Source organism: Anguilla anguilla, chromosome 10 (genome assembly GCF_013347855.1).
Source record: "Anguilla anguilla isolate fAngAng1 chromosome 10, fAngAng1.pri, whole genome shotgun sequence".
Taxonomy (NCBI): Eukaryota; Metazoa; Chordata; class Actinopteri; order Anguilliformes; family Anguillidae; genus Anguilla; species Anguilla anguilla.
Window position 1 is genome coordinate 21,125,905 of NC_049210.1, and position 24,338 is coordinate 21,150,242.

General features: G+C 42.7%; 1 protein-coding gene across 1 annotated transcript in view; it reads left to right on the forward strand.

Moving 5' to 3' along the window:
- Nucleotides 1-942: 942 nt before the first annotated feature.
- LOC118206476 (G-protein-signaling modulator 1-like) overlaps nt 943-24,338 on the forward strand; it is a 42,546-nt gene continuing 19,150 nt past the window's right edge. The window contains exons 1-9 of the mRNA XM_035379249.1: nt 943-1,143; nt 12,746-12,967; nt 13,388-13,523; nt 15,035-15,177; nt 18,796-18,919; nt 19,133-19,248; nt 19,841-19,996; nt 20,735-20,843; nt 21,579-21,693. Coding sequence (XP_035235140.1) covers nt 1,085-1,143; nt 12,746-12,967; nt 13,388-13,523; nt 15,035-15,177; nt 18,796-18,919; nt 19,133-19,248; nt 19,841-19,996; nt 20,735-20,843; nt 21,579-21,693 — 1,180 coding nt within the window. The 5' untranslated portion in view covers nt 943-1,084. The remainder of the gene's footprint in view (nt 1,144-12,745; nt 12,968-13,387; nt 13,524-15,034; nt 15,178-18,795; nt 18,920-19,132; nt 19,249-19,840; nt 19,997-20,734; nt 20,844-21,578; nt 21,694-24,338) is intronic.

Consider the following 24,338-nt stretch of genomic DNA (forward strand, 5'->3'; position numbering starts at 1 on the left):
TCTAAATAGATGGGATCCTCCAGATATTTCAGGCTGGTTTATTATGTATTTTTTTGAATGCCTGGAATTGCAAGCCCAGAAAATTTTCTCCAGATTCAAAGGGCACTTACTGATGGGTTGCATATATCGTGCTTCTCAGCTCATGAACTCACACAGCTTCACAGTGAAGGGGAGAAATGCCCTTCACTTAGGGCTTTACGAACTACAGCCAATTACACAGCTGACCCAGGAAATCTGCCTGGTGTACCATATTCATTGGTCGTGAATAGGCACAGTCTGGAGCTGTCTCTTGACAACAAGCCTTCAACTGCTGAAAAAGATCAGACAGTTTGCATGTAAACCTAACAGTAACCTGACCACACCAACTCCACTCAGCAACCTGACCATATAAACTCCACACAGAAACCTGAGTAGAATTTGTGCTAACATGCTCACTCAACATGATGTGTTTGGATGTGAAATGCACATTTATCTAAGTAGGAGCACATTGTAATATTGCGTTTGCAAGAGCAATCATGTTGTATTCACTTAACTTAAACCTTATGGGAAAAAGATTGAAGGACAGACGTTTTTTGAAATATGAATGACTGCAGAGTAGGAAAATGGAAAACAAAATTCTGTGAAATTTCAGAACTATGGGGTTAATCAAAATGCACAGAAACCAAAAATCCATCTGTGCATTTTAAATAGGAAGAGAGAGAAAAACAGGGAATATGGAAAAGAACTAAAGAGAGGGAGAGAGCTGAGAGAAAAAATGAGAGAGTAAGAGAAAGGGTAAAGCAGAAAAACAGCGGGAGGAAAGAAGAGAGCTACAGAGAAACAAAAGAGAGACTGAGAAGGAGCACAAGGGAGAGCGAGAGAGAGAGAGAGAGAGAGAGAGAGAGCACAAGAGAGAAAGTGCATGCACAGCCCATCTCCGGCAGAGGCTCTGCCTGCGCACACAGAGCTATGATGTCACGGTCGGGGGAGGGGCCCCAGCTTTGTGGTTTGTTTGCTCAGTACCTCACTTCCTCAGCTCCGGCAACTGCTTCACACTCGAGCGACCGGGATCGTGGCGCAGCGAGGCTGGGATTAGCACCAGCACATGGCTCTGTCCACTAATGGTGTGGACCAGGACCTGGCCAGCAAGAGGCTCCACTCCAGGTAGGAACCAGAGAGAGAGAGAGAGAATGGGGGAGTTTAGAGGGAGAGGGAGAGGAGAGGGGAAGAGGGGGGAGGGGAGTTAACGGTGGTCTGCCGGCTCTCCGGCTGCCCGAGGGAGGAGGCTGGGGAGGCAGCGGCGCCTTTGCAGGGCGACCCAGAGGCAGGGCTCCTCTGTGGCGGGAGAGGGAGCAGAGCGAGGCGTTCGCAGCGGGGGAGGTGGCGGTAGACGGGACGGCAGGTCCGGGTGGGGGCCGCCGCGGGAGAGCGAGCTCAGGCGGGGCGCGTAGCTCAGCTCAGCGCAGCGCGTAGCGGGCCAGCTGGCTCTGCAGTTACGCGCGGCAGCGAAGCAGCAGCGGTTTGGCCGCCGTTATTCGTGTCTTTGCATACGTGTCAGACGGCCTTCTCAGCAGAGCTTCCTCCAACCCCCCCCTCCCTCCCGCTACACCCGCCGACTGCCGATAGCACAGGTGCTTCTGCTTAAACCCTTGAAGAGGATTTCACACGTGCACGATTCCAGATTTTGAATCTCCAACGTATGTGTGTGTACGTGTGTGTGTGGACACATATACGACTGTGTGTGTGCATGTGTGCGTGTGTGTACGTTGTAGTGAATCAGTGAGAGTCCAAACTGACCTCCGCAACAGCTGCGTACTGGGAACGCTTGTTCTTTGTTTGCTTTCTTTACACGTAAACAACCCACTACAGTTCAATAACACAAACCTTGAGAATATTTATTGCCTCCAGACAGTTAGAGCTGTTCTCTTACTAAAACACTTAACAGACACTTCTTAGACATTGCCCTTTACCCTTTCTCTTTCTCTTTCTCTCTCTGTCTCTCTCTCTCTCTCTAAAAGAGTAGGTGGGTGGTGTTTGTATTGGAGGAACGGAGAGGGTTTGTTTTATTCTGTCTTGAGTGCTTCTGTGTAAACGGCAAACAGGAAGGGAATAGAAAAAGAGAGAGAGAGCTCTGCAATGGCGAAGGTTGTTGACTCAAACATTGTCACAATCACCCCTCTGACACCGGCACTAGAGGGCACCGCAGATTTCTGACAGCAGGCAAAGAAAAAGCTCACATTCTGAGGACAATACATACACACGCACACACACATACACATGCACACGCACACGCACGTACACACACACACACAAATACACACTCACGCACACACACATACACACCCGCAGACACACACACACGCACACACACACACACACACACACGCACACACACACACACTCACGCACACACACATACACACCCGCAGACACACACACACGCACACACACATACACACACACATACGCACATACACACACACACGCACATGCACACACACACACAATACACAATACACACTTTTTCCCACATTTGCCCACACTTTCTGTTCCTCAGCCCATGTCGGTGTGCATTTGACTCAGTGCTGCGTTATTTTCCCTCAGCTTTCCTCTCGCCATGTAGACAAAGCGTACTCCAGGCCCTTACTGCTTTCTTTGTTCAAGTGAATGTTGATCAGCCTCTTAAGCGAGTCTCTGCCCCAGCTCTCTCATTGGAGCTGGGATAAAATGGCGTGGCTTTGAGGCTAATATCAGAACATATTGCGCTCTGTCTTACACCCGGCGCAAAGCGGCGCCAAGCGCAGCGCAAGTGTCTTTGCTAGTTTCAGACCGACGCAGTTGTCATTTTCCCGTCCAGCGCCCACGTTGTTTAAATAGCAAATGTACTTGCGCCCAACTGAGCGCCCATGGTCTTAAAATGAGGTGTGGTCAGGCGCATTGTTGGCACATTGCTACCTTGAGGCAGCGAAAAGCGATTGCGTGATTGACCAACAAAAACCTGGTCTTGGTGCAGTATTTTACTGTTATTTTAAGGGCACATTATTAAGATAGTAATATGCGCCTACATAGGTGGGTGCACAACGCGCAATATTTTTAAAAAATACATGTCATAATGGCTAGGCATAATATTTCTCAGAATTAGCTAATTGCAGTAATGACGAATGAAATTGGCTAATTATTTGACCACTCTCACATACACACACACACACACACCTTGCTTACAAAAGGACTGCCGCAATGTTCAGAGTGAGAGACTGAGACATTGAGGTAACATGCGGAAGAGGTGTAGCTTTTTTTCCAGCTTTTCCAAGGGCCATCTGCTGGTTTCCCTGGCAACGAGCCTAGCATCCCTCTAAATTTAGCTTGGAATAACTGCCCAGTTTTAGGAGTCTAGAACCGGGGGATGGGTAGCATGGTTGGGTATCAACAGGAGGACAAGGTTTAAAGCAGTGGTTCCCTACCCTGTTCCTGGAGATCCACCTTCCACTCCAAACCTAACAATGCACACCTCATTCCACAGTGAGAGATCTCATTGTGCTGCTAAATTAGTCAAATCAGGTGTACCCAGTTAGGGGTGAAATAAAAAAATAACTGGACGGTAGATCTCCAGGAACAGGATTGTGAAGCCTTGGTTTGAAGAGAGATGGAGAGAGACAGGATTTGGAGCACAGTGGAGCACAGTGAAATGAAATGTATATTTCTAAAGCCATGCTGAAAATCTGCCATTGCAGTGGAAGGTGCTTTATATGTAGCTCCACCCCCACATTATTGCACAATGAGGGAGTTCATCAGGGACACCCCCCCCCCCCCCCCCCCCCCCCCCCCCCCCCAACTCCCTTTCACTTCCCAAGGCTACAGGCTTGCAATTACAGGGTTGATTGTCTCAGAAATGTACTGCTGCCAGCTGAGTATGGAGATCCAGAAGCTGGTAAATCTTCTATCACCAAAGTCTGGCCTCTGGGGAGGAGGAGGGGCAGTGTCTGGGGGCGGGTCTTGGAGCCAGAAAACACACTATGGGGGCGGGACTCTGGTAGATGTAAACACAGCTGTAAGCATTTACATTCATCCCTGGTTTTAACTTTAATTTCACTTACCCAATAATTCAATCAGTCAGATTTTTTTTTGTTTGTGTAACAGATGGAATCACAAAAGACAAAAAAACTGAAAAAAACTAAACAGAAAGCCCCTGAGGCCTGTTGGGGTAAGAAATATGAGAATTTTAGAAAGGAATGAACAGCCTGTGTAGTGCTAGAGTAATTGCATTCATTGGCTAATCACAGTAGTGGGGCGGTGGGGGGTATATCCGTATATATGCTGTTGCTCAACCTATAACTCCAGAGTGTTTCCCAATGCCAGCTGTTAATGTAATATACTGTATGTAATAATGACAATTGATCCTTTCCTGGATAACTTGGAAACATTCTGTAATTTCTACATGGTGAAACCAAAGTGTATAGAAATACCCTTTAATAAAAGATGAGAATATGCAAATATCTAAAATAAATTAGAAAAAACATTTTTTTTTCCCATCTCTTTATGAAGCTCACTGTACATATTGTGCATACATACATGTATGCATACATACAATAAAAAACTGAGGATGATGAATACATCAGGGCTGATAAATCATACAAGGATATGTAGAACAAAAAATAGAGAGGTGAGTCACAGTTAAAAGCAAGCTCATGAAAGTGACTTTTTAAAAGATTGAAAAGATGACAAAGACTTGGCTGCTCTGATTTCCTCAGGTAGACTGTTCCAGAGCCTTTGAACTGAAACGGCTTCATATCCTTAAATTTTGGCTTCACCCTCCTCAGCTAGGAGTTTTTTGTAAGATCTGAGCAGCCATTCAGTTGCGTATCAGACTGTTTAGTGGAGTAGAAGGCTGATATATACAGATAAATGCTGAGAACACTGAGGCTTTTGTATATGTTAATGCTGGTTTTTTCTCTCGAATGGACATGCCATTCTTTATTATTTTGTTTCTTGCATGTTTCTTGTACAAAATAATAGATCTCTGGCCACCTCTCACAGAACTGACCTGTTGGTTTGGGTCTCGACTGTGAGGTGAGAGACTCCTTGAGAACCAACATTTCCACCTGACCTCAGACTTGATTTCCCATGATTCCACACTGCCCTGCATGAGCTTTGCTTACACTCAGGTCACATAACTGCCCGTTTTCCAGACAGCGAGTGTTGACCAAGTGTTGCTAGCGACAGGAATGGAATGTTAACTTTGGGCCCTGGTTTTAGGGTCGTGGCAGGCTTTATGCCTTTATCTTGTTTGTTACCCAGCACCTAGAGACCGTGAGGACATCGCCGTGCGTGTGAGATTTTCCATTCTTTGCTGAATGCCGCCTGTCTGTGACACCAGCGGCCTAGTGTGGTTCAGCCTCCACCTCAGAAAGGGTGCCTGGCCTGCTTGTAGGCTGTGTTTACACTAGAGAGTGTGGGTGGAGTCGTGGCAGAAAACGGCTGACACGACTCAAATTTGAGAAGCGATGTAAAGCAGTCGCCCCAAAACACCACACAGACGCTTACTCTGCCGGACACGCTCGCTCATGCGCTGAAATTAAACCATTTGCGCCCTGGAAAAGTGACAAAATCAACACAAACTACTGTTCTCGGGTCTGTGCGTCCGTTTTTAGAAAGTTATGCAGGCTCAGGTATAAAGTGGGGGAAATTAGCTGACTACCACACTGTTGCTGAGGTTTTTCAGAACTAAAACATTTATCTGGATTTTAAAGAAAACATGGCAAAAAGTCTGCAGTCTTATTTTAGTTTAGTTTCCCTGCTTCTCAGAAAAAGAACCAGGAAACGCGGTTTTCAAATTGTGAGGCAGATTTTGTGGTTGCTTGCTGGTAACCATGGAAATAATCCGTTGACACACACCCCTCCCTGACATTAACAGATCCTCCTCCAACAAAACCATTTAAGCTTGAGTTCAAAACTTAAAAAATAGCAAAATAATTAATGAATTAAATAAATAATTTTCCTTTCTCTTTGGAAGGGGTAGTGCTGGACATATTTAGTAACTCATTAAATATGAACTGTCATACAAACATTTTTGTGATACTTTCAACTGTGCACCAATGTCTTTTTAGACTCTCAGTGTAAAGATACTTACTTTCTACTGCCAGAGCATGCATACATACATACATACCAACATACCAACATACAAACGCACACACACACACACACACACACACACTTGTTTTATCTTCACATTCCCTTCCTCAGCACAGACATAGTCTTCCCATTGACCACAAGGCTGTCCATTTCATAAGCTCATGGAACAGTTTTTGGACTCATTAATCACCCCAGTCTATGCTTATTTGGTTCTTGTTTTTGGAATTTTTCAGGGCAGGGGTCAGCATCGACTAGTTATACCAGTTTATTGATTACGTTTATTTGTATTGCAATCAGCTTTATGGGTACAATTTACATATAATCAATTTATACAGTACAAATAGGTGTTCACTGGATTTCTTCAAGTTATGTTCTGTACTTGAAGGCAATACTTCGTAGGAGAACAATCAATGTGAAATAGAAAAATCGCTGAATTATTACAATATAGACTTATTCTCAGTTGTACTTACCCAAAATAATGCTCTCTCTCATACAAAAAATGACATTATTGGGTCGCCAGTGTTCTGTCTGAACCTCTTTTCTTGTGACAACTCTCCTGCACAATCACAATCCTGTTTTTTATTATGAGAACAGTATGTTTTGATATGGGTTCACAGTTCCTATAATCTTCCACTGCTAGAGAGTGCCCTGTTGTTCTTAGCCTGATCACCAGCTTTTGTCTGTGTCCTCTCTCTTCCCTTCCCAAACATCAAAGAGAATTCCATAGCCAATTAAAACACTCTAAAGGCCTTGTATGCAAGCACAAGTAGGCTGTTCTGATGTCCATTATCTCTAAAACGTTTTATTACTTCTCTGAAATAACATCAGAATGCAAAGGACGGCCCAGAACGCATGTCCGGCATAGCCACATTCACCACAGTGTCATTACTGCCCATTTTTGGTTTGAATGCCCTTCAAGGCATTCAATTGAAGATATAAACTTAACTTCTTAGTTCCCTTTTCAGTAATGGCTGTTGTCATGATTAGCCCTGTCATATGGTAGTGATATTCTTTGCCTGTAAACTGATATTTCACTACTGGATGGACAATTATTATGTACATACATCCCCTCTATTTTCAAAAGTAGGAGTGAATTTTATGTTTGGTGTAGGTATTTAATAGCTAATAAGATTAATTGCCTTCAAACTTATTCCTGTTTGGTTTCCTTCAGATAGGCTTAAACAGAGAACCTTTTGATAACAAGATCATGGTGCTTAGCTCTGCATTCCGCTGCTTTGGAGTTAAAAGTCAGAATTACCGCCCAGTCCTTGCCAAAATGAACCCAAACCCTTCAGTGCCTTAGCTCAGCACTGCACAAGAATTCGCTCCAATAACCCCTGCTAGGTGAAGTATTTATATGATGCTTGAAAGGGGAGTTTTTGAGTTGAGTCTGAGTAGAATTTGGAGTTGCAGGAGGTAAAAGGTGTGTTTATTTTTTAGGTTTGTTGTAGTTCCTTTGTTGTGCTTCATTCTGACATATTTTTTTTTAACCTCTTTTCATTTGTTTTATTGGGCTGAAGCTGGAGACTTTAATTAAGTATTTAATTTCTTCTGTATAGTTAATTGTAAAAAGTGACCCTATGTTCATACATGAGTCCATGATATATATTTATGTTTCTCATTGGCATATCTTGTTTGTCAATGTTTAACACACCCATTTAATCTTCAAATTTCTATCCATCATCAGATTTTGAGATTTTAGTTATAATCACGTTTAGAAGTAATAATGTAACTTTTTCAAAAATGTTTATACATGTACGGCATTTACATGCTTGTTTTACAGAAGGGGAGTCTGTTATAAGGGAATATAACAGTTAAATAGTTGAATTCAAAGTGGCCACATCCTAAATTTTGACTAAATCCTATTTGCCTGATTATATGAAACAACAAAAGTGTTCCATCTTCAAGGCTGTGCTCAAGAAAAGTACTTATCTATTATAAGCATCTATATCTGTATAAGATATTACATTCTGTCTCCTCAAAATGTGAGAAGGATCCCAGTGCACATCTGTCATCCTCGACCTGGTTGTGACTTTTAAACACAGCAGTTCTCTGTATCGCTGTCATGTCCCTCATCAATAAAATATGAGGCCTGTAAATGCAGCGTTTGATTTTCCCTGGTCTAACCTAACTGCCCGACCTCAAATATTCATGGAGGAAGTTCTGCATAATTGAGGAGGATGGAAGGCTCCAGGGGTGTTGACCCAGCATACCAATTTGTTCTTCTACAACTGTCACATGCCACACAGCAGAAACCTGAAGAAAGGAATTGTAGTTATAGATAGTTAACTACCATCTTTAAAAAAAAAGAAAAAAAATCTTTAAAAAGACTGTAGATCATTTGTAGGCAAAAATAAAAGACATCAATTTTTGAGACATGTTTCTCTTGTTCCTAGCTTTAAAAATAATTAGTCTTTGAGTCATCCTGTGATTTAATTGTATTGGCAGTATATTTAAAAAGTATTGTGTGGTTATAAGGTCAAATAAATTCTGTTTGAAAGTGAGAGAATAGTTTTGCAGACTGAGTAGAAGTAAAAAAAAAAAAAAGATCATTAATTGATTTCTGTGTCCAGATTTTGGGGTTTGCCTTGGAATTGAGCCCAAGCTCTGTGGCTGTCGCAGAAAAACATTAGACCAGGGGTCTCAAACTCCAGTCCTGGAGGGCCAAACATCTGCTGGTTTTTGTGAATTCTGCTCAATCAGTTGGCAATGTAGGCCTTGGAAACAAGGTGCGCAGACTCTTTAGCCAATAAATGACAAATGAGCACCTCAAAAAGCCAGCAGACACAGCGACCTTCTAGGATTTGAGTTTGAGATCAATGATTTTGAGTCACACATTCCATTTTAATAGCAGCTGTGGAAGAAGAGTTCTGCATTCACCATTGATGGCTCCAGTAGTCCTCCTCCAGACCAGCATTTCTCATGATACTAAATGTGAGCTTCTCCGGTGAAGACAGTCATGAATTACATTTGGCAGCACATAGCTCCAAATTTTCAGTGATTGATGGGTAAATTTTATCATGTCTGGCTCACGAGAAAACAACAGCCTACCTAATCCCACCCCAAGCCAAGGTGTGGATGCTAAAATAGGCTTAGCTCGACATATAGCATCAGGCCCATCAAGATTGGATGCGGTTGCAGTCCTCTGCAAAAACAATAATAATAGTAAATCAACACAAATGTTTTAACGAACAATATGTGTGTATAAATGTAGAACTGAGGTTGTCACAGCTTATGACAGGCTGAAGTATATTGTGCTGCTGCTAGGGCTGTTAGATTTTCTCCTGACAGGACTATGGGTTTTCATATAATAGGAAATTTAAATGGTTTATAATGGAATCTAATTCTGGAAAGTATATATTTCTGGTGGCCATGCATTTTTGTGCCAGCCTTATTGAATTTTGAGTGTGTCACTAAACCTGCACATGGTCAGAATCTGTCTCTGCTTTGTATGCCTGACACAGAAAAGCTACTCTGCAAGGATATAGTTTGTCATTACGGTCCAACAGCAGATCAGTCAAATTTGTGTTTTAGTTTCTTTAACCCAGAGTTCCAGATAAAAAAAAATATTTATTGTGTCGCATAATTTGGGCAGCCGTGTGGCCTGCCCTGCAGGTGCGTTGGTAGGGCTGGGAGCACGGTGGGATTTTAATGGGGCTCAGCAGGTTGGCGGATTATCGGGACGGTCCAATGCAGCCCCTGTCCTTTGCTGAGCGCAGCATGCCGCGGATTTAAAGCGGATTGCACCGGGTACCGCCGTTAGCCCTGCAGGGGCACGGTCTCTCTCTCTCTCCTGAGCAACAGGAGAAAGGCACTGACGAGCACTCTCACTTTTGCTCCGAAGAGGAGTGGGAGGCTTTCTCCATTTTAACATCTGAAGAAAAAGGGTTTAAATTGCACGCTTCCTTCAGTATTAGAAGTTGGATCTTTTTCAAGTGTTTTTGAGTTACCTGCTGGAGACCTTTGTTCTTTTTAATCTTTTGTAGCATTCCATACTGGACAAAGGAATTTTTACCAGCTTGTCTAAATCACTGACAGATGGCAACGTTTCTGGCAAACTGAAAATAAGTGATCACTTTTACCTTGAATTTAACTTTTTTTTCTTTCTGGAATTAATTAGACGACTGGAAATATATGCTCTGCTCAAGATATACACATTGCACGTCACCAAATATTTAGTGGCGGCAGAAACTACAAACGCGCGGCACCCTTGGAAATGGTGGTGTGGACCTGAATCCAGAAATCCAAAATCAGCGAGACATTATTTGGGCCACCATCTATACTCCTTTGGCAGCCTTTTCATCTCTGTGGGCATCATGTCAGAAGTGACATCCAAAACTGAGCCACGACCTCTCAGCGGGGCCCAGAAGGCTGTGTGTAGACTGGCACACGATGGCCCCAGGCCCCACCCTCTCCTGGGGCCTCTGCACATGGAGTTGGAGGCCTATGTGCAGAGGACTCGTACCAAGCAGAAGAAGAGGTACTAGATGTCAAAGCCATACTGAGGTCCACTGGGCAGGATCCACTCAGTCCTCATGCATTATGGGTATTTTCCTGCAATCAAGGATTTTTTTTTTTAAACATATTAACAATTTTCTCCCCATTTGTCTCTGGGGTTTTGAATAATCGATCCCATCCTGGAAGATTTACTCTGTCCAGTGCTATGTAATTATGCAATTCTGAAACTTCACTATAATTACTGAATTTTCATTGATTGGTTTACTGATTGATTACTATAATGGGTAGTTGGTCGATTGCCTAGCTGGCTAGCTGACTGAATGACCAACAGACTGACAGATTCCTTAATTTGTGATAGAGTGACTGATTTTGGCTCTGGCTGTTATACTCGGTTGGTTACTCCTAGATTTATGTACCTTATGGGGACGGGTAAAATGTTTTCCAGAAGAAAAGCATGGATGATTTGTAGCTTTGATGTGTGTTTTGACATAAAGAAAATGGGAGATTCCTTCTTCAGCTCTCCTGGATGCTTGTTCAAAGTTCATTTTGGAAAATTCTTTAGCTGTCTCCGCTGTAATCAGTTTGGGTAGAATCCCCTGGGTAAAAAGGTTCCTGGATTGACATTAATTTTGTCATTAAATCTGTTCCCACTGCAGAGTGTTTAACGACAGGAAATGTAAGGTGACGAGACGTTATCTCCTTTGGAATTTAGCTAAAAATATATTTTTTGGACAGCTGTACAGTATAGAAGTTGCATTTGACATACTGAAGAAGAAAAACCGTATCATTGTCTGAATTGACATATAATATGGAACTTCCCACCTAATGTCTGTAGCACGGTTGCCATGGTTACCAAGGACCTGCTGGAGACAGGAGGCCACAGTCTGGTGGAGTTGTTGTAATGTCTCTTCTAAAATTCAAATTCCACATGCCTAACTGGCAGAAAAACACATTTGTAAATTTAACCAAAGTGTGTGTACAGCAATAGATTTAAACACAAACAGTAATGAATCGGTAAATACCACAGAGCTGCCCTCTCTCTGTAATGATGGAATGTTCTTACCCTCTCTGGTCCCTCTGACAGAGCAGGGAAAGCATTACTTCACTGTCAAAAGCCATTCTCGGAGCGTTGACCAGGGCTGGATTGCTAAAAATGTTACTGTATCAGTGGAAACTATTTATGAAAATTCCGGTATTTCTGTGGTCGCGAATGAAAACACAGCCCTGGAAAAAGTTAACAGGAGATGCAGCGGTCTGTTCTGGCTCATGTCAGTATTTTTCTACGAGCGGACCAAGTTGGCGAGAGTCACGCGCATTGCGTGCCTGTGTTTACTTTCTCTTTAAGGACGCGGAGCAGGAAGTGCAGTGGGTCTCTGTCTTTGTCGGCCGGGCGAAGGGACGATGTCACCAAACAGGAAAGGAAGGGGGCAGTCAGTGTGTGGGAGTAGGGGTTTGGTTTAAGGAGATTATTGAATCTGGGGTTCACTGCTGGAAGGCAGGGGGTGGAGATGATGTGGGAGAATATCAGGCAAACTAGCGGCAGGTATTGTTCAGGGGATGTATTCTCTGGGACCATCACTTTCTCCTCTATTTTCTCTTCAAGGACATGGTTGGGGCATCGAAGGGCTGCTGACTTGTTTTATGAGTGTAGGCATGTAAATGAGGCTGTGAGAATTGACAGCTATTTCGCTGTCTGACTTGGGGAAGCAAATACTCACTTCCTCCAAAGCTGTTTAGAGCAACTTGCACCGCTTCATGTTTTTTCAACATGCAATCTAATTATACAGCTGTATTTTTCTGAAGAAATTCAGATTAATGCCCTTGCTCAAGTGTATAGTAGTGCCTCGTGAATGAAACCTGAAACCTCTCAGTTATGCATAAAGAACCCTAACCACTGTGCTACACTGCCACTTTTATCAGTGAGAGATACACATCTCCTCCAACTGGTGCTGGTTGTACCCTGTTGCACTACGTGGACTGTCGGGTTTAACATAATAACTGACTCACAGGCGAGAGCCTGGGTAGAGTGCAACCACCTCAACTGCAGTACCTCTTGTGTACAGGTGGGGGCAGCCCAGTGGACCACAGATGAACAATTATAAATTTTGAAATGGGAAGAAAAAAAAAAATTTAAAGGATGATGTAATAAAGACACTGTGAAACGTATTGTCTCCCGCAGGATGGAGGCCTCGTGCCTGGAGCTGGCGCTTGAGGGCGAGCGGCTCTGCAAGGCCCGGGACTTCAAGGGCGGGGCCGCCTTCTTCGAGGCCGCTGTGGAGGTCGGCACGGAGGACCTCAAAACCCTCAGCGCCATCTACAGTCAGCTGGGAAATGCCTACTTCTACCTGAAGGAGTACGCCAAGGCCCTGGAGTACCACCGCCATGACCTCACCCTTGCCAGGTGGGTGGGGCTTAACCTTCAGGCTTCCAACTGGAATAGTCAAAATGAAATTGCTTGGTTCTGGGTTTAGGCTGGCTATATTCCAGCTCTTCTATTCCAGAGAAGTGATTATGAGAAACACCTCTCTGGCTAAGATCACTATGAGGTAATAATTATCCAGCTCTGTTTTGTTGTAATAACTGTAAATCATTATTATCCAACATACCATAACTTGTTCTGTTATGATGTGTTTTAGGCTGTGACATACAGTGTAAACTAATATCACTTTAAGGGAGAAAATAATTGTAGGAAATATACAGAATCGCATATCTATGATGTAGAAGATGAAGACAGATTTGTCAGTAAAGATTTCATAGCCTGAGTGCTAGACATTTAATCCAGTGGGCATTAACAAATGAGCACAGGGATGGCTGTTTCCAGGACGATAGGAGACAGGATTGGAGAGGGAAAAGCCAGTGGGAATTTGGGGAACACTCTGAAGGTCCTGGGACGTTTTGACGAGGCTGTGGTATGCTGCCAGAGGCACTTGGACATCTCCCGCGAGCAAGGAGACAAGGTATGAGCCTCGCCCTCACACCTTTCTCTCTTCTCATTGGTCCCAGATATGGGAGAAAACTCCTTTTTGCCTGCCTATCATCTTTCTCTCTCATTGTTCATCAGAAAAAGTGCACGTGTAATTAGACCATTTCAAAATATTTCTCAGGCTCTATTAGTTTGTTCTATGTGTACATAATTTTGATAGCTTTGCACTGAAGCATATTGGGGAAATTTGATAAAGGTGGTATTTTATGACATTGCAGAAAAAAACTGTGCTACAGTGGCAGCAACTATGATGTAGCAGATAAGGAGCTGGACTTGAGGTTGGAACATTGATTCCTGGGGGTTTCTGTACTTCTGAGTATGGTACTTGTCTTGAATTGCCTCTGGAAATGTAACAGAACAGAACAGACTATATTTTCCTCTCAGACGTGAAATTTGTTTTTAGGCTTTTCCTCCCATACATGTTCAGGCTACAATTTTACCCATCCTGATTATGGAGATACCACATATATGCATGCATTATCAACTGCATTGAAACCTTTTGAATGCTGTTATCGTGCAATAGTGCTTTGCCATTGGTGGATGCTATCGAACACACCTAATATCATAATGGGGGGTGGATTTCACTGGGAAATAGAAGGATGGAGCATTGGTTTGGTTTTGTTTATAAGGCCCTTCACCATAACCTATGGCCCTATACTCTTGATTCATTGCACTGGAGTGTTGGCACATGGACCCATGATAGCTTTGTTCTTGAGGTCCCTTTTCCTCAGTGTTTGCTTTCTCAGTGTTTGTTTTTATGCTCTGCACTCTTGGAGTGGCCTGTGAAAGAGGATGAAACTGTAGTGATTCAAGAGATCACTACAGAACGTACTCATAGAGAAATGTATCTGTATTAATTGATGGTTTCATTGTTTTTTTATGATTTAATTTAACTATATTTTAGGCTCCTGCTGCAGGTTTATGTTGTTATTTGTAAGCCCCACATGATTTTATATGCCTGTGTGTGTGTGTGTGTGTGTGTGTATGTGTGTGCGCATGGGTCAGAGCATGTATGCATTCGTTTCTGTGGAGGAGAGAATATTGGAATTTTGTGACATAGGTGTGTATATTTTATTATGTATGTATACAGTATGTGTGCATTCATATGTATTTATTTTTAATAGGCCTATGTTTAATTGTGTACTTTTCCTTGTACTGACACAGGGCTCAGTAAAAGAGACCTTGATCTAAATCTGACTTCCTGTGCAAATAAATGTATTGAAACATGTCGTAGGAGATTGAACAAAATGGCTTTTGTCTCCCTCTCTTTATTACAATTTAAATTTAAATTTCAGTTTGCTTTATTGGCAGGACAACTACAGTCATATTGCCAAAGCAACTAATATAATACATAGAGACATGAAAACTACATATACGACATGCAATGAGCATGACCACAACGCTATAATAATAATAATAATAATAATAATAATAATAATAATTATTATTATTATTGTAATTAATCATCTTTCTCTCTGTTTTTAGGTGGGAGAGGCTAGGGCTCTGTACAACATCGGTAATGTGTTCCACGCCAAAGGCAAACAGCAGGCCTGGGGCAGCAGCCAGGACCCAGGAGACCTCCCGCACGACATCATCGACACCCTGCAGAAGGCCACCGAGTTCTACGAGTGAGTTTCCCAGCATGCACTGTGGCCAGCATGTGGCCACAGATCCCTGCAAGTGGGTTTTCCAGCATGTGCGTTCCCACACCTAGGCACCTGGGCTGTATTTCCAGGCATCGCACTTCCTTGATTTTGGCTTTGAATCACGTTGATCTTTGCTGAGTGATGATTGGCTGAAGTGGGATTCAAGGAATGAAGACAAGCCAGTCAGGTCACTTTAGGTCCCTTGAGTCTGTGCAGTGTGACAATGGCTATATTAGCCGAATTGGCTGATTTGTCACTGATTTGTTACTAACTTATGGCAGGTTTCCCTGGTCCTGGAGAACCCTTGTGTGTGGTGGTTTTCATTTCAGCCTATATCTTGATGCAAATTTGATTCATAATTTTGTATTGACTTAAGCAATATGTAGGTTTAGCATATTACAATTTGCTTTGTGTTTCAATTCAAGTTCAATTCAATTCAAGAACTTTATTGTCATTGTGCAAGAACAACAAAATTGCAATTGCGTCAACCTCAAATGGTGCATTTGTATTTAGGACTTCACACATATTTACAAAGAATAAAATAAGACAGGAATGAGATAACAAATAGAGGAGCACAAAGCCACTGCGTCTGTGCGCGCCGCCATATTTGATCTTTCATCTTTCATCGTTTGATCTTTTCATTTTAGACTTTACTGATTTGTTTGTCCATGATTTAACCAGTGCAAAATTCAACCTCTTTCAAAAGCTATCTTGAGCCAAAGGACAAAATGGACACATGAACTGTTTGAGAACTGACAGACTTGTTTAAGGCCCTTAAATAAATATTTAATATTAATTTATTCACAAATCAATATCTCCAGCAATTACTAAGACATTTTGGCCAAAAACCTGGTATGCCCCACCAAGGACCTCAACACTGAGTTTATCACTTTCAGTTAGACACTGTTCCCAAGCAAATCTCAAAATCAGCCAAGACATGGTTAATAAAATTACTGGTAATGTATTTTTGACATTACAACATGATTACTGTTAATCATGTTGTAATGTCTTTCAGTGGGAAAAAAATATTACTTGCTAAGCCAAATATTTTCCCTGAGCAACTGTATTTCAATCATATCATAATCATATACTAAACAAGTTTAGCTCATATAGAGTACAGCTCATAACCTGTATTGTTTATTTTATACAGCCTTTTTTGCTTATCATTCCTTCATTTTCTGTGATGCTTCCCTGGAGCAAAATATTGAATTCCCCATGAGCCAGAAATTCTCTATGCTAGATACTTCTGTTCAGTGCATAGCATGCTGACACACCCACACATACTTTATGCATGCATATACACAACAAACACACAGGTGCATGTATGCTGTCTTTCTCCCAGACAAGCTGACTTCTTGTCTTGTCATTGACAGCACAGTGTTTTCTAGAAGATGAGAATTCCTGTTTAGGGAGTTGTCCTGGGGATCAGATTTCACTTCCTGTTTCAGAATGAACAGCAGATGGCAGTGTGGCAGTGTGAATCCTGCGGTGGAGGGCAGGCCAGACCAGAGTGGGTTGTACTCTGAGGGAGGGAAAAGGTCTCATTCTCATATTGGTGGAAATAGTGGGTGTGGTTTTCAGTTATCTTTAGATGGTTTTGAATGGGCCTGTAAGCACTGTTCTGAAAATTACATGTTATATTCCAACATTTCAAAATCTGTCTACTGTGTCAGGCTCAGTATAGTATGTGGAGGAAAAACTTCTCATTCCCATGAAACTGGCTTTCTGGCTACCTATTCATTCTTCCTGCATCTGATCATCTCATTCATTTCTTAGATGGTACTTTGTGCCATGGAAGGCAGATACGTATTGTGTTGCTAATTTTGTGTAGCTCCCTTCCCTTCTGGATAGATTTGTAGTTTTTCAAAAACAAAGAGGGGAATTGGGAGCAAACCTGTGTTTATTTATATTTTGCACAAGTTAGCAAGAACTGGTGCTCTGTCTCATGTGGCCAGTGGTCAACACCGTCATCCTCTAAGATGGGCACTTCTATGGCAGTTGTTCAAATATTTTTTTGTAATGTGTTTTCTCTAGTTAGGTTGTTGGCTGGATAACACTTTGTTTGCAGTTTGGTGTATGTGTGCTCCACTAGGTGACGTAACTAAGGGTGCTTCATGTTAGTAGGTGTTAGCGCAGTGGGCATCAGGACCAGCTGGTCCAGGAGATTTTTCTATGGGATGAGCCTTTGGCATTGCTGCGTGTTGTAATATCAGAAGGAGCTCTCAAATAATTTTCACCGAATGTGGGTTTGCCATTTTATAGTGGATATTGGCCTAATTCTACCCTGCTTTGTTAGGTGTTTTTTCATAGCAAAATTTTATGCTTCCGTAGAACTTACTGCAGGCTTTCTGTGAGGGTTCTGTATATTTTCCAGAACCTTGTCATTATATAATGCGATTGGTGAAATTACTCATTTCAATGTTTTTATTCTGTTCGTTTGTGGCATGAAACACCATGCATGCCAATTATTTTAGTTAATTTGCTGGCAAGATGAAGCTTCCAACTTAGCTTTTGAAGTGTTCTAGGGTTTGTTGTCATATTTTAAAGTGGTATATTCCACTCTGGCTTCCAGATTACTTTTTAAAAAGATTACAATTAGTGTTTTTTTCCTGTTTACTGCCAGGGGACATGTCTGACAGCATTTCTCTAGCTGACCCCCAGTTGTGCTGCAGCATGCCAGCGTTCACATTGTTTCCCCACCTCATTAAGAACACGGTCTGAAGGAGTCACTAGAGGACCCGCTGGTGTCTGTCTCCATCACCTCTCGGTACTCTGAGCGGGACCAATTAGCCTTAATTAAGGAGGCTAGAGGGGCATCACATGCAGGGCGCTCCTGAGAGCTTTTTAAAATGCAATTACAACTGGGGCTCTCCCTGGACTGTCATTTAGCACTCTTTAGCATTAGCAACAAATGCTTCCCAAATCAGTGTGTCAGCACTGTGAGATAAATACGTATGAATGTTGAGGGCTATTACAGTAAGAGCGTTCATTACACTGCAAGGTTATGCTAAGAGGAGAAATGGTCTTTATCGTGTGTGTTCAGCCTTCGCTCCCTCCCTCTCTGACTTGATATGCTCTGCTCAGGGCACAGCAACATGAATTGTTTTGCTTGTTTTATTTCATTGTACCAGTAATTGATTTGGTTTTGTCAAAGGGATCAATTCTTCTGGAGCTTGCAAAGCCTCTCTCTCTCCATCATTCTCATGTTCTCTTTCTCTCTGTAATTCTCTCTCATCCTCTGTGTCTCTCCCTGTCTAAGGTTTATGAAGATGTTGACAATGTAAAAAAGAAAGGTGTCATCACACTGTTTATATACATATTATTGTTTAGTTTTATTGATGTTTCATTTTCTATGTGATTGTTTTTATTCATATAGGTCATATAAATCCAATTCACCCTCCCAATACCCCCCCCTCCCAAAACCACTCTTTTTTTCATCATTATCAGCCTCATCTTAATCATCATCATAAAAAGTGACGCCTACGTGACGTTAGGAATAGAACATAAATACAATCCATTGATTGTGTTTGCATTTGTTCACGGTCGGACTGTGGGCTGCTGTGACGTCTCTCTCTCTCTGTCCCCTGGCGCGTCTCTCAGGATGAATCTGTCCCTCGTGAAGGAGCTGGGCGACCGAGCGGCTCAGGGTCGGGCCTTTGGCAACCTGGGGAACACCCACTACCTGCTGGGAAACTTTGTGGAGGCCATCAAGTTCCACAGAGAGGTGAGGCTCTCCGTACGAGCCACGGTGCGTTATGTCACGTTCATTTAGCGCACACTCTTTTCCAGAGTGACTTACAGCGAAAGAGAACATACCACAGAACACTGTGGTAACTAAGACAGGCATTCCCTTAATCACAGCCGTGCAGTAGCCCTGCTCTCGGTTTTCGACGGTCACATGGTCACGCGTCGTCTTTTTTTCCCCCCACCTTTGCAGCGGCTGTCCATCGCCAAGGAATTCGGCGACAAGGCGGCAGAGCGCCGTGCCTACAGTAACCTAGGCAATGCTCTGATTTTCCTGGGGCAGTTCAGCACCGCCACCGAGTATTACAGGTGAGCAGGCGCTTCGACCTCAGAGAGGGCTGTCACACCGGCGGCGAGATGAACGGGCTTAATGGTGGCGTAAGTGGCGTAATCGTGGCCAGCCATTAGGGAATGTAATCCACTGAAATGTCATTTAGTGCAGTGAAACTGTACTGTCAATGTAAGCCTCTGAGAAGGGCTCTGGGTCAAGGTTCTCAAAATTGAGAGAAATGAAATACAGGACAGAAAACTTTTACAGGTATTTTCAAATGCCTGAATTATTTGTTCACTTTTAAGCGACCAAGCTTCATGTGCTGGTTCTGTGTAACTTTTGGATTTAGTGACTAATACAGGATCAGAATACACATTCTACTCAAATTGTTAAGGGGGTTTGGATTGGGATTAGATTTGGAAAGAGCTATTCCTGGAACATCATTCAATTTCAGGGATATCGTAGTCATATTTACATTGTGTTACTGATGTTCTGCGATGCTTGTCATGTAGCCTATGGTACAGTTTTCATGGTTAAGTGAATTTGTTTGTAGAAGGGCCAAAAAGGACAGGAATATTCCTTGTGTCATGGGTAAATGTGGGAGTCCTGACTTGCGTTCTGGTCGCTCAGGAAAACGTTGCAGCTCTCTCGGCAGCTGAAGGACCGCGTGATGGAGGCACAGGCCTGCTACAGCCTGGGAAACACCTACACCCTCCTGCAAGCCTACGACCGTGCCATCGACTACCACCTCAAACATCTTCTCATAGCCCAGGAGCTGACTGACAGGTATGCTTCCACGTGCGCTGCCGTTGCCCCCTGCTGTGTGTGTGCGCGCACGTGTGTGTGATATCCATGCCTGTGTATGTGTGTGAGTGTGTGTGAGTGTGTGTGTGATATCTGTGCCCGTGTATTCGTGTGTATGTGTGTGTGTGTGTGCGTGATATCCATGCCTGTGTATGTGTGTGAGAGTATGTGTGATATCTGTGCCTGTGTATTTGTGTGAGTGTGTGTGTGATATCTGTGCCTGTGTATGCGTGTGTATGTGTGTGTGTGTGCGTGATATCCTTGCCTGTGTATGTGTGTGTGCGTGCATGTGTGTATGCGTCTGTGTGTACGTATGTGAGTTTGTGTGTGTGTGTGTGTGTGTGTATGTGAGTGAGAGTGTGACCAGTTCTGTTTATGTCTTTTAGCTGTGAAGTGGCTAGTTTTAATAGAGTCCTTAAAAGGAATATCAACGTACAGTACAGTACAGTCTAACATATGCGCAGTATAACCATGTACATGACTTACCCTAGTTTAAAGTACAAAAGCACAAGGTTTGAAGCAAATGACCGCATGGAGTGGCTTGCACACGTACTCAAACCTGTGTACACTTTTCACACTTTTTCCTAAGAACATTTTATATAAGAATTAATATTTTTGATTTAGCCAAACTTCTCCACACTACCAAGCCAAGCTCTAACTGCTAACTGTGAATATTTAGTAGTCACCACCATAATAATGTACCTGTGTGTGTGTGGTCAGGATTGGAGAGGGACGTGCTTGCTGGAGTTTAGGAAATGCTTACGTGTCTTTGGGAAACCACCGGCAGGCGCTACACTACGCTCGAAAACACCTGGACATATCTCAAGAGGTACGGAGAACTCTGAAAAGCCCTGAGCAGAAAGCAAGCAGTAAATTGTTGACGTTGTTTGAAAGGGATGTGGGTCAGTACTCATGGTCATCTCTGGAAATTGCTACTGGGTTGTCTGTTCCACTAAATGCAAGTATCTGGTAGCTTTGTGCAAGTGACTGTTAGCTTCAGCTTACTCCCAGAGCCCTGTGCCCTTTCTCTCTCTCTCTCTCTCTCTCGTTACCTGATATGCTCTTAAGCGCTATGCTGACTGCTCAGTTGTGCCCCAGTCAGCTGCTTTGATTTCACGTCTAATTCAATTTCCCCCCCTCCTTCCTGGCTGTAAATGCACGCTGATTGCCCTTGATCTCCCCCCACCCCCCACCTCCAAGTTCAGACCACTACAGCCACATTTGCCCCTATCTCCACGTAGCCCCAGTGCATTGTGAAGTGTAGAATACAGCTGAACACATTGTGCGTCTGTATGTTAGTGATGCTGGGAAAATAGTGGGAGCAGCTTCAAGGCCTCATTGAATTTTAAAATAGTCTTACTGTCTTTCATAGTACAGTAATGCATTTGTAAGTGTATAATGGATGTTACTTCTGGGGGAGGGTGATGTGGACATTGAAATTGGACAGGGGATTAGGCGGGTGTTATTGTGACCAAGCGGTGGCTTCAAAGCTAAAAATATCCACAATTTTGGGGGGTGTGGGGGTTAAAGAGTGCTCAACCAGAGACTGCCCCGCCTTCCTCAGATCGGGGACCGCAACGGAGAGCTGACGGCGCGAATGAACGTGGAGCAGCTGATGGAGTCTCTGGGCGTCAGCGAGGGCGAGCTCTCTCCCTGCGAAAAAGAGGTCCAGGCTCAAGGTAGGACCAAGGCTAATGTTAGCATTGTTTCAGAGCGCTAGCGCTAGGCTTTGTCGTTTTATATCGATCCTGTTTAAAAACTGCAGGACTATGAGAGGCGTTCTGTTGTTAATGCTACTGAGCGTTCGTGCTGTGGCTGGTATTTCTATCAAATAATTATTAGCTGATATTAGCTACTAGTTCTCTAACATAAATAAAACAATAAAACTGGTTTCAGTGTAGCGACGTAGCGCATTGGTATTGTATTCTAATTGTGGCATTCATGTCTGTGGCTGGCATCCCCACAGGGTGCTGCCAAATTGGGCACCCTTCAGACAGGGTGGGTGCCAATCTCCAGGGTCATCCCTAGTTTGAAGGAAAAGGGCAGCTCTCAATCAGGTGCCTGCAAACTTGCAATACCAGCAGGGTACTGCTCTGACACTGACTGTGAGCAGCACCCTTTGGAATCTAGTTTTTTAATGGGGATTCATCGTGTCAGTGAGCTTGATTCAGGATTGAAATCAAAGTTCTTTTTATGGATTTATATGTGGTATTTCTTCCATGACTAAGCATGGAAATGCAATACTAATGATCATAATAATTATAATGAAGGACAACCTGTGATTGTGTGGAAACAATTTCTTGAAGTGCTGTTTTTTTTCCAAATGTACCGTGGTGCTTGTCGACAAACTTGGCATAAAACAAATGTTTCTCTGTAAAGACAGCTCTCTAATGAGCACCCTCTGGTGTTTAGTCAGAGAATTCATGACAAGAATTCCATGGTTCTTTACAATGGATGTCCTATTCACCTTTAAGCACAGAAATATATTAAAAATACATTAATACTAAGATGACATCAAAAATGAAGAATAGGTGACAGACAACAAACAAAGCATTTCGGCATTTTGTGTTATTTCAATTGAACCTGAAAACCATGAGAATAATTTTGTTTTTCAAGTCATAATTTTATATTCTGGCAGTGGATTTTGTTCTGTTTGTATTGATATAGTGTAGCCTGTATCCATATCCAGAGTTGATGATCAGTGACATCTGGCCATGAGTGTTCCTTCAAACATCCAGGACACGATGATGATGTAAAGGTCATTTAGCCTCCACGGGCATCTACACGCTTATGATATTAAAGAGTTCCTCAGTCAGAAATGCTGCCTCTGTGCTTTTACAAAATGTAATCGAATGAGCTAGAATAACTTTATTTTCCCCAAGTGGGGATCTTCAGGGTATTTTAAGAAAATGTAATGATTGTGAGTATAAAGCTAGAATTTCTGTCTGCTCTGACTCATCATGATCTTTATTAAGGCCAGTCAGTAGAGGCTAAAACATTTATGAAATGTTCATGTTATCGGAGTTGATGTGGTTTACACTGATTTTCAAAACAGACTGCAAAAACATGCTTTGTTTTTATATTACTGAGCGATATACCTGAGTATGTTTACGGTATTCAAAATTAAGAAACAGTGGTGGGCAGACTGATCAACAAGGTTTCATTCAGGTCATTAATACATTGTTAACAAAGCTGATTGATCAGCCAGGATGACTGTGTGGATTGTAGATCAGTTGGACTAGACCAATGGATTGCTGTTCATCCAGACTACATCAGTAGATTGCTGTTGCTGACCAATCAGAGCAGATGTGTAAGCAGATGGAGTTTTAGCTTTACCCTTGATGACCATCTTGCATGGTCTGTCAGTTCAGTGTGTGAATAATAACTGTGTAAATGGGGGAACCGGAACATGGGTTGCAGCTGCAGCAAGTCACCCATGGCTGTGTCTGACTCTTCTGAAGGACAGAGTTATGAGGGTCATGCATTCTTGTCAAAGCAGAAGATGTCAACTGCTCTCTGTTTTCCAGGATACTCCTTATGCATAGAGTCAGTCCCTGTCCTGGTCCGCAGTAGGGAAGTAGGGTTGCCAGTAGCCTGGCTGTCCCCTGCTGGGATGTCCGGGTTTCAGAAAATTTTTTCAGGTCCGGTTTGTGGTCCTGACCGGACAATATAATGTTGAATCTGAGTAAGTGATTGAAAAAATTGACCATTTGTTTGTAAAGAAACCGTTCTAAATCTATTTCTACCGTGATCTGATTCGGCATTTCCTGTTTGTCTGCTTGAAATTATTTAGTCAACACAGGCCGAATTATGCTAACATTAACTAAATTGTTGAAATGTGTTCATTTTCTCATCAGCATAATTAGTTTATAGTTTAAGTGTTAAAAAAAATTAGGATGTGAAGCACTCAGTATTATGGCTATTTGCTTTTTACCTTAGATAAGATAAGATAAGATATGCCCCTGCATTCAAATCTGAAATTGACCCATATTTGCTATAAAAATAAATAGCTGGTTTTCAGCTATAAGAACTAGGGTGCATCCATCTTGGAACAAGCTTAGGCGTGATGTCACTACATCATTTGGTTTGTGTCGGCTACTGAAGCTATTCCTGTTGTTAGACTGCTGACTTTCAGTGAGCTCAATGACAAGTCGTGAGGAAAAAACAACACAGAGAACCCAAGGAGGGTCCTTTTGCATTGCCCCAGGATGCTCAAATGAATATTACCATACTAATTTAAGTATTTTCTGCCTAACTGGCTGTATCGGTTCCTCATGCTAGGTAGCTAGCTGCAGTACCAGCAAACCAACTTGTCTTTTCTAGG